The sequence below is a fragment of the Phragmites australis genome, chromosome 13, assembly GCF_958298935.1.
Source record: "Phragmites australis chromosome 13, lpPhrAust1.1, whole genome shotgun sequence".
In the NCBI taxonomy this organism is placed as follows: Eukaryota; Viridiplantae; Streptophyta; class Magnoliopsida; order Poales; family Poaceae; genus Phragmites; species Phragmites australis.
In genome coordinates, this window is record NC_084933.1 from 17,617,114 (window position 1) to 17,627,585 (window position 10,472).

General features: G+C 43.8%; 2 protein-coding genes across 3 annotated transcripts; one reads left to right on the forward strand and one right to left on the reverse strand.

Annotated features, from left to right (window-relative positions):
• LOC133887874 (serine/threonine-protein kinase SAPK7) lies at positions 1-7,451 on the forward strand. Its single transcript, XM_062327868.1, has 10 exons — positions 1-174; positions 206-342; positions 439-513; positions 595-696; positions 815-868; positions 963-1,055; positions 1,363-1,455; positions 6,483-6,587; positions 6,692-6,790; positions 6,877-7,451. The coding sequence occupies exons 2-10, from the start codon at positions 223-225 to the stop codon at positions 7,213-7,215; spliced, it is 1,080 nt and encodes a 359-aa protein (XP_062183852.1). The 5' UTR covers positions 1-174; positions 206-222; the 3' UTR covers positions 7,216-7,451.
• A 7-nt stretch (positions 7,452-7,458) lies between these two features.
• On the reverse strand, positions 7,459-10,293 carry LOC133887875 (phosphoribosylglycinamide formyltransferase, chloroplastic-like). Of its 2 annotated transcripts, XR_009903661.1 has the most exons (6): positions 9,656-10,293; positions 9,448-9,559; positions 8,734-8,910; positions 8,318-8,444; positions 7,937-8,211; positions 7,459-7,695 (listed from the first exon to the last, which is right to left on the reverse strand). XR_009903661.1 is itself a non-coding variant. In XM_062327869.1 (5 exons), the coding sequence occupies exons 1-5, from the start codon at positions 9,999-10,001 to the stop codon at positions 8,098-8,100; spliced, it is 876 nt and encodes a 291-aa protein (XP_062183853.1). In that variant the 5' UTR covers positions 10,002-10,293; the 3' UTR covers positions 7,756-8,097. The 2 variants fall into 2 exon arrangements, 1 of the variants encoding a protein (XP_062183853.1); XM_062327869.1 differs by lacking the exon at positions 7,459-7,695 and having other exon boundaries at positions 7,756-8,211.
• Between the last annotated feature and the right edge of the window lie 179 nt (positions 10,294-10,472).

Genomic DNA, 10,472 nt, shown 5'->3' on the forward strand with positions numbered 1-10,472 from the left:
TCGTCAAATAAAACAAACTCCTCCTCACTGGGCTACTGCCAATAAATCAAACTCATCCCAGCGAAGAGCCGGACGAGCTTCGAATCGAATCCTTCCCCTGAGCTTTCCCTCTTCCTCCTCCTCCTCCCCTCTTTCTCAGCCCAGCGAAGCTTCCAAAACCTCTAGGAAGATTCACCAAGCCTGATCAAGCAGCGGTCGCGATCCTCCCCGAGCTCGGAGCCCATGGAGAAGTACGAGCTGCTCAAGGACATCGGCGCCGGCAACTTCGGCGTGGCGCGGCTGATGCGGAACAAGGAGACCAAGGAGCTCGTCGCCATGAAGTACATCCCCCGAGGCCAAAAGGTGCCGCGCTTTGGATTCGGGTTCTTGCGCTGCGGTGACCCTTGCGAGATTCGTGGTGTTTCTGACGGGTGCGTTGCTCGTTTGTTGTGATTGCAGATTGACGAGAATGTGGCGAGGGAGATCATAAACCACCGCTCGCTGCGGCACCCCAACATCATCCGGTTCAAGGAGGTGCGGGAAATGGACGAAAAAATGCGATCTTTTTTGTATTATCGGTGAAGAATTTGTGCGTGAAATCCTTTGTTTTTGCAGGTGGTGGTCACGCCCACGCACCTGGCGATCGTGATGGAGTACGCCGCCGGCGGCGAACTGTTCGACCGGATCTGCAACGCCGGGAGGTTTAGCGAAGACGAGGTCAGGATCAGTTACTTGCTCGAATCAGGCGGCTTCCTGTAATCATGTCCGTTTCTTTTGTTTTTTTGGGGATTTCTTGTGTTAATTCGTGTAAATGGTGGTTTTACTGTTCTTGCAGGCCAGATACTTCTTCCAGCAGCTAATATGCGGCGTGAGCTACTGCCACTTCATGGTAAGAGCAAATGATTGATCTTTTCCAGCAAAAAAGTTACGCCATTTGTGCTGATGAAATGAATGTTCAATGCGAATTCGTCGTGGATTTGCAGCAAATTTGCCACCGAGACCTGAAGCTGGAGAACACGCTGCTGGATGGCAGCCCGGCGCCTCGCCTCAAGATCTGCGACTTCGGTTACTCCAAGGTGCTGAACTACTTACCTCTCTGAAATGATCTTCCTGATCTCCAAACCTTCCTGAAATGCTCTTTTCCTCCTCCTTGGGTTTTCTTCTAAAAATGGATGAGCTTTTTGTCAAAAGGCTCCCTTTTTACCTTACCTTCGCTTGCTCTGCTGCTCGCCTAAACATGCTAATATCCTTCTCTGCCTAATCCAAATTTCTTCGTTTTCTTGCGTGGAACTGCTTGAAGAAGCAACATCTATTGTTTACCCCAACAAGATGGCTGCCACACTCACTAACGCCTTTCTTCTCCAATACGTGCCTTGATTGCAGTCGTCGCTGCTGCACTCGAAGCCCAAGTCGACGGTCGGCACGCCGGCGTACATCGCCCCGGAGGTGCTCTCCCGCCGGGAATACGATGGCAAGGTCAGTCTCCGTCAGATTCTCTTTTCCCCTGTGACATAGCAACGTGGGTCCCAGTTGCAGCGACGATACTGTCTCACTTGTCGTGAGCCCGTGAGCACGTGCCGCCCCCTTGGAGTCCACGTAACGCGGGTCTCAAATCTCAATGCCACCCCAGAGTCCCTGTACACCAGGTCTATAGGCGAGCCCACCCGTGTCAGCATTTATAGGGGCTGTTCAGTGCCCTCCGATAAAATGATTCTATGGTTAAAATGAATTAGAGGAAATTAATTTTTTTAACTCTTAGCATGTTTTGCCAGTCTATAGGTTTGAGAGCTCTGCTAAATATGCTCAGGTCTATAGATTGGGCTCACCTGTTGTGTCACCGTTCATTTTTTATATTTTTTAATATTTATAAAATTGTATGGCTGTTTCAAAAATTTGCAACATTAGTTGATGCAATTAGTTAATTAAAAAGCGGTGACGACTTTTCTCTCGCCCGTTGAACATGCGACACGTGACAGTCACCGCTTTTTTAATTAATTGACCGTTGAAACTAGATCTGTCGAATGGATGATTGTAGCCTATTGCCTATTGTTGTAATTTTTTAAAATGACAGTGTAATTTTGTGTGTGTATATATATACACACACGACAAGGCTATTCTGCGTCTATACGTAGTTGCTGTTCGCACTGTGCACATCCTCAGTTACAATCCGTAACACTGTGAGTTACAACTTGTTAGGTAGATCAGTTGTAATTTTACATCCAGAAATGTATAATTGCAACACGAGAAGCTAACACTGTGAATTATAACTTGTTATTCGTAATGCGTATATCCCCAGTTACAACTCGAAACACTGTGAGTTACAACTTGTTAGGTAGATCAGTTACAACTTCACATCCATAAATACATAATTGCAACACGAAAAGCTAACACTGTGAGTTACAACTTGTTATTCGCACTGCGCACATCCCATAGTTACAACCCGAAACACTGTGAGTTACAACCCGAAACACTATAAGTTATAACTTATGGGGTGTGCGTATACATGATCTACAGTGAGCATATCTGCAGAATATACATACAATATATATATATATATATGAAAATTAATCTGTACTATCAGGAGTACATACTCTCTACTATGATATACCATATAAATGAACTGAATATACTCTTTTGTCACTATGAGTATACTTATATATTCATTTTAAGATACTCTAATGTGGACTACAGGAAAAAAAAATAGAAAAGAAGTCCATCAATTTTATTAGATTTTAATAATACTTTCGTATTTGTACATAAAATGTAATACACTAAAAAATATGTGCAAACTACTTTAAAAAAAATTATACATACCACTTAGATGATCTTACATACTTATATACTTCATGTACATATCATTTATCACATAAGATACTTCTTACGTAATAAAATATGTATATAGTAGTACATACTTTCAGAAATATCAAATATGCTTCCTATATATATTCCCACCGTTGTAGGTCCCTTGAGTAGAAATCTCTGGACTCTGCTGATGGATTTGGGATTTGTCCGAGGTAGAGATATGCTTGCCTGTTGCCGGGCAGACAGCGCCTCCTGCCACTGAGCAGTGGGCCCAGAAAGGCCTGCATCGTGTGCCCCTCCCCTGCATCGTGAATCGTGATCTCCTCAGTGCGCGCGCCGTGTGATTCGGCCTCAGGTACGCCCGCAGCATGCTGTGGTGCTCTGACTGCGCTGGGGACGAACAGGCTGTGCAATGGGCCCGGAGGCCATGCTGACTTTCACATAGTGTCACACTGTCACTTGGCTGCAGCAGCAGCTGCTGCTGCTCCTGCAGTTTGATGTAGATGCTTAGATTCCTAGCTAATGTGATCTGGTACTGGTAGTAGTGGTATAGTACCCCAGTGGCCTGAGTTGAAAAAATCTGACGGAAAAGCAGGAAGAGATTATGCAAGGATATGTTCCTTCCTCTGTGATGTCGATTTGGACATTCACATTCGCTTGTTTCTCCGGTGATCGCACATCGTGCTTTATGGCGATGCTCGCTCCAACGTGCGCGCCTGCTTTCCGTGCACGCCATGCACAATGGTAGAGGGGCAAAAGGTTTAGATTGATCGGATTCAGACCGGTTTAGTGGTCAAGAATCTGTAGTCTGTACGCGTCCGCTTGCTTTATTAAATTGTGGCCTGAAAGAAAGTTAGATCAGCTGGAAAAAGGCTGGTATTATGTAGAGGCAGATGTTCTTGTTCAGTACTACCTTGATTTGAGTGAGCTTAAAGATAGCGAATGACGAGACAGATGTTTGATTTTATACATAGGAGTATGCAACGTTCAAAAGGATTTTTTTTCATCATTAGGAATTTGAAAGGAACATTAGGTGAATCCATCCTTCTAACAAGCTTGTTGGGATAATACACGCCACTTAAAGCCCATCAAGTAGGGCAACTTGCGTTTTTCCTTGACAACTCTATTTAGGTTCACTTCATACTTTATGTCCTTTTCTGAGCCATTTTACCATCATGGTTCTAGTGCTACAGACTAGCTGATTGATGTTATCACAAGAGGGCCTCAAGCCCATTCCTTTTCAAGCAGTCATGTTAGACTGAACCTCTCTGTGTCTTTTTGTGGTCCTCTCAAGCTATTTCCCTCTTGTTTTCCCCCCTAATTGTCAGGTACTGCGTCCATATCTTATTAAGGATTTTCTGCGGGACAGTGATTGCATTTTGTTCCATTGCTATCCAAGAAATCATATCAGTCTGCTTGCATTTTCCCTTTCCAGCACTGCAAAATTGGTTGCATTTGCTTGTCAAAAGAGAAGCAGTATGATGCCTTTCGAATTATAGATAGTTTATGGATGGAACACCAAGTATTATTTTATTGTTAATTTCTAGTACACCCCTTTAAGACTTTGCAAAGACAACTGTGGCATTGATTTGCCCAACCATATGGTGCCCACTTCTATGTCATAAAGTTATGAGCTTTTCGGCTGCTTTCGCATTAAAATATTCCGACGATCCTCTTTAGTTTTTCTCCACATCTACCTGGTTTTTGTTTGAGTGGCTATGTTGAGGGGAATGTTAAAATAATATTTTAATTAATCATTAAGTCGATTATTTTTATAATCACGACTGCAATTATTAACCAGAATACCATTTCGGTAGTCCCGGTATGTATTTTATATCCAAGATCGAAGCACACGTCTTTCCAATATAGTTCATCACAACAAAGTTTAAGAAAGAGTGAGGAATAAAAATTATATTACAAGTCTTTAAGTATTAACAATTTCTGATAATTTACAATAAAAGAGAGCTAAGAGGATAAAAGAACAATTTCACCTTCTAACCGCCTAGACATACTACGCAACGGAAAACAAAAGCTATGAAACAAAAAAGATAGGTGGAGCTATATGCCCTTAGATTCCACCCCAAAATAACGTCGCACAAATAGTTTGCACTACTTATTCCCGTCACCTACATCGGCGGGCGTGAAATAGCCAAACATTACCTTCTTCGTGTTGGTAGCACCTGAAAGAGCGGCGTGAGTATGAAGATACTTGCAAAACTTAATCCATAACGGGTATATATAAACCTGACTCTAAGGATCATACATTTGGATGTTAGTAAAGAGCCGACCATATGGTTAAGTAAATTCATAAGCAAACGCAAATTTGGACACAATAATGTGAGCATCTATACTTGACCATACATATATACCCTTCCTATCCTGTAATCATCAACCTAAGCATATGAGTAACTGAAACCATCATAAACATATCTGTGAACCGAACCATCTCAACCACATACAAGTGTATCATATCATATCATCCCACATTCGTGACTACCACCGATACGGATAGACAGAAATATGCTAATGATCGAGAGTGTGGCAATTCGAATTGTTTTTACATCATGCAGAGGTACATTTTTACCCACACAACTTGAGGACCATTCGGCTTGCGTGACGACACAGTCCCACACAAGGGGTACTCGTGTCAACCTTTTTCATACCCGGAACTACCCACTTGCATATGTCACTATGACAAACTTGAGTGTGTCCCAGACACCTCTAGCTTCCCGTCACATTGTTTTTCTTTTTCTTTTTCTCTTACGCGTCATAAGGCCACAAATCAAACTTCAGCATGACGTATGATAATCGGTTTATCTTACTATTAGATCAACACATGGTTAGTACGGAAAGTACTAAAGCCAACAGTACCGACAGACGGTGCTTAATCGATACAAGTGGTCCATGGCTTTCCAGAAGAAAAAAAACACAGCATGGATCCTAAAACAGTTGTGGTTATCAATGATTTGGTGAAAAACTAGCCCCTAAACTCCTAAATTACTTTAGGGCTTTTGTTTTCTCTTGCAAAACCATTATGTACTCTACAGCATAAAAATATGTGGAAAAGCATGTGGTACCAAAGCTTACTGATTCTCCGATGCCATCATTCATCTGTCCTCAGGATATCACCATCAGCCTAATAACAAACCCTCAGTCTGAACATTTTACATAGATGCTGTACATCATTGCTTGTATTTATCTTAGAAGAGTTGGTAAATAGGTCAATCGCTCGCCTGCTTTAAATTGTTTGCTCTATGAAAGCTCATATCAACTTTAGAAGTTTGCAGCAAATGCAACATAACTGAAATTTTGCTTACTTCGAAGAGCTCTTCAATCTTCTATGCCATCTTTAAGGCATATTGAGCAAAATAAATTTAGCCAATACCATGAGGTGATGCATATGTTCTACACTACCAATAGCAATTCAGTCTCAGAACACAGGCACATAATGTCCATTCAAATAAATTAGATCCAAATGGTGCTAAAGAGGCCATCATTTTGAGTGTTTTTTTTCGTCAGGGGCCTGGACCATACAGAATAGGGAGTCATTATGAAACTTGTTTTGACGACAATAACCACACCTTAATGTCCTACTGGAAAGAAGTGTTCCGTCATACAAGCTTTTCTTGCTTTGTTATTGCCTTTATATTTATTCACGTATTTTGCCTTACCATATTTGCAACATCTGATTGATGGTTCAGACAGCAGATGTGTGGTCTTGTGGAGTGACCCTTTATGTGATGCTGGTCGGTGCTTACCCTTTTGAGGATCCTGATGACCCCAAGAATTTCAGAAAGACAATTGGGGTAACAACTTCAGAGCATTTCTTTTTCCTGATAAGCAATCTAAAACTCCAAGTTCTTGTCTCTTAATATTATGCTTTGTACATTCTTTTTTTTTTCTTTCACAGAGGATAATGTCAATCCAGTACAAAATACCGGAGTACGTTCACGTATCCCAAGATTGCAAGGAACTGCTTTCAAGAATTTTCGTCGCAAACTCTGCGAAGGTGCTCATCTGTTTAAAGTCAGATTGACTTAAGTAAGCGGTTCATGTCTGGTTTATAGACTTCATTCCTTTTCCAACTTCATGCAGAGAATAACAATCAGGGAGATCAGGAACCACCCCTGGTTCCTGAAGAACTTGCCTAGAGAGCTCACAGAAGCTGCACAGGCAATGTACTACAAGAGGGACAATAGCGCCCCAACCTACTCCGTTCAGTCTGTTGAGGAGATCATGAAGATTGTTGAGGAGGCGCGAACACCACCTCCTTCCTCCACCCCCGTGGCTGGCTTTGGTTGGGCAGAGGAGGATGAGCAGGAGGACAGCAAGAAACCAGAGGAGAAACACGAGGAGGAAGAAGAGGATGGCGAGGATGAGTATGACAAACAGGTGAAGGAAGTCCACGCCAGCGGTGAGTTTCATATCAGCTGAGGATTTCGCTGATCAAGAGAGACCGCAAACAGTAGGAGATACTGCGGTAGCTGAAGATGGACCTTACACTCCCATCCTTATAGTTTGTGGTCTTGTTTTCAAGTTTTCTTTCATTTTTTTACCCCTCTGATGCTGCAACAGTGTAAATTATTAAAGTGGTTCCAACACTGCCTTTGTATTCACTGATTAAGTTAGCATGAGGAACATAACTATGGAATAAAACACCTCGTTGGGCATACTCTTGCTGCAACTGCGTGCTGTCTATGTATCCGGTCACTTGGGCCTAGACAATGATCACACAGAATGACAATAGCCGAAATGACCAAATAACCTAACGCAATGCCCGTGTAGGAATGTATTTCTCTCTTGTGAGTCCTTATCCACAGCTTGCTTTATGACTTCGGAAAGAACCGGAATGTGCTTCAATGTACGTTCATGAATTTTCTTGTAGAAACCAGAAGGAATCGTCAGGAGCAAAATCTGCAGTCTCTTGAGAGCAATGACCATCAGATATAATAATGTGACCATGGATATAGCATGTATTGAAGAGACCATCCAGCAATAGAAGAGCATGATAGAATCCAGTGAGTGCATACATAAGATTTGCAAATCTAAACATCACGGGCAACCAAACAAATTCCTTAAGGACCAGGCAAACACAGTATTTAGTAGCTCCTTATGTTACCACAGAAGAGTTATATCATATAAAGATGCATCATACCGTGGCCTATGCATAGTGCAGTTCATTGAACACTGTTTCCCACTTCCAACACATGTTGATGATAATATCAGCCTATGTTAAGTACCCCTTTTCCTTGGGAAAAACTGGCAGGAGCTTTACAAATTCCATTTATCACTCCAAAAGAGTGCTAGTATTGTCAATTAGATATACTCATCAGGATTTGTCTGGCTTTTGATAAGCGGGACGCCATCTTCCCGCCACACAATGCGGTCCTCACACAGAGCAGCAACTGCTTCAACATAGACTTTATGCTCCTGAGATGCAAGATTTGAAATCAACAAAATGATAACACTTTCGGTTCCAGATTAACTTCTATGGTGTGCAGAAGGAACTTGAAGGAGTTTCAGGCTGAACTCTTACCTCATGAAGGATTCTTGCAGCCAGTAACTCTGGTGTGTCATTGGTTAACACAGGCACAACCCTCTGGGCTAAAGTTCTCCCTGTATCGTAGTGCTCATCCACAAAGTGTACAGTTGGGCCCGAGTATCTGTACATGGTAGCCGATCGTTGTCAAGTAAAAAAAGTCTCATTTGACAGGCAAAATAAACAAACAATAGCCGCCAACCCATCTCACATGGTGTAGCAATTCATATTAAACTTGCGTTCAAATTCGAGAGCAATGATACAACAAACTGTAGTGTAATGTCACCAAGCGCATAACGGATGGTGTTTTGTTGGTGGGGCCCCAAGCGCATGTATGGGATGATGCATAATGTTATAGCATTTGAAAATGGAGTCATGAAGTTACTTGTATATGCTACATAATTCTAAATTACCTTGCTCCAGAGGCAATGACTGCTTTATGCACCTTCAAACCGTAATAACCTTTGCCTCCAAATGCCGGAAGGAGAGAAGGATGGATGTTTAATATGGATCTTGGATATTTCTGAACCAGTTCAGTAGGTATAAGTTTCAAGTAACCAGCAAGAAGAACGAAGTCAACTTCATATTCCCTGTTTCATTGGTAAATATGTGCCAAGACATATTTCGCTTGTCAGAGAAAAGCTATCTGGATATACATGAGATGAATCTGAAAATTAGCACAATCCAAGGGCAGACACAAAGAATACAGTGCACCACAGAGTGTCTACAACCAAGAGTAAAGTCTAACAATGTGGCACTTGAAGGAGGATTTGTTCCATAGTATTCTTTCAAGTCTTAACTGAATATTGTATCGAAGGGTAAGAAGCAAACATTCGATAAAAGATAGCTAGAGGCTTCACAACACTAACAGGTCCTCTAATTTGCAGAAACCTTTCGAGAAAATCATTGCATCATATTCAAGAAAAAAAAAATCTATTTCATGAACCTAGACGGAAGTACATGGACATTTAAATGAGTGTGGCCTCGTGTGTATTAACAGGAATAAACAAGCAAAAGGAAAAAAGGAAACGCGAATTTCTCATAACTATGCAAATTCCATTTCACCCTGTTATTTTTCCAACTGTGATTACTTTCAGAATCAAACACAGAGATAAGCAGGAAACAACCTCAAGGTATTGATCAGTTCAGCTACCGAAATCCCCTCCGGCGCAGACTTCGACTTCGGGAACACGACCACAGGAACGCCATTGCTCCTGGCGTGCTCCGCGCCTCCGCAACCTGCAATGCAGTTTTACATTCTCAGATCAAAACCTCCTTTCTCACAGCCAACTCTCACAACCCGAAGAGCCCTCTCAAGATGCAATTTTTCTTCACCTGGCTTGTCGGTGACAAGCGCGACGACATCCCCGTGCACCGCCCCGCTCAGCGCGGCCTCGTGAATCGCCCGGAAGTTGGAGCCCCCGCCGGATACGAACACCGCCAGCCGCTTCCTCCTCCCGGCCTCCGCGTCACCACCATCCCGTTGCGCCGCTGCGCTCGCGCGGTGGCGCAGGCGCGCCTCCGGGCGGCGGGGCAGCTCGCACCTGACGGCGTTGGCCTGGTGCCTCGCCGCAAGGCTCGGCCTATGTTTTGCGGCCGGTCGCGTGGCACGCGCGGGGTTGATGTTGAGCGAGCGGCGCAGTCCCGAAGCGGGTGGAGCAACCGCTGCTTCCATCTCCATTCGCCAAGGGGAGAGTACTGATCCCGGAGCGGCGGGCCTATGTCGAATGGAGCTTGCGGATGGAGTTTGGTTTCGACGGCAGGGGGTGAGGGGAAGGGGGGAGGCTGTGGCGATGTGCCCCGGCGAGCGGCGGTGGCGGCGGAGCGGAGTCGTGGGAGGGAAGTGTTCGAGGCCGTCGATCCAAGTGAGTGGAAAAAAGGAGGCGAACGCGGCGGTAAGGACCAGTTGCGCCGCGGGCCGTCCGATTAGGATAGACGTCCCTGATGGACCATGGTGAGCCCAGGAAATAGAGGGCCATGCCACAAGAGAATATATGGGTGTGTTTGGTTACCCGCATACCCTCAGCTTGATTCGTATGAGTCATGCAGTCTGAGTTGAGACAGGCTGAAGAGATGCAGTAGAGTCTGTTTGGTTGGTTGCATGTGCTCAGTCTGACTGAGAAGAGATTGTGTTTGGTTACCCGTATGAGTA

Coding starts and splice junctions, on each gene's coding strand:
- LOC133887874 (XM_062327868.1), top strand. CDS start 223: ATGGAGAAGTACGAGCTGCTCAAGGACATCGGCGCCGGCAACTTCGGC. Junction 343..438: donor ACATCCCCCGAGGCCAAAAG/GTGCCGCGCTTT, acceptor TTGTGATTGCAG/ATTGACGAGAATGTGGCGAG. Junction 1,056..1,362: donor GCGACTTCGGTTACTCCAAG/GTGCTGAACTAC, acceptor CCTTGATTGCAG/TCGTCGCTGCTGCACTCGAA.
- LOC133887875 (XM_062327869.1), bottom strand. CDS start 10,001: ATGGAGATGGAAGCAGCGGTTGCTCCACCCGCTTCGGGACTGCGCCGC. Junction 9,560..9,655: donor GCTTGTCACCGACAAGCCAG/GTGAAGAAAAAT, acceptor ACTGCATTGCAG/GTTGCGGAGGCGCGGAGCAC. Junction 8,212..8,317: donor CTGCAAGAATCCTTCATGAG/GTAAGAGTTCAG, acceptor CTTGCATCTCAG/GAGCATAAAGTCTATGTTGA.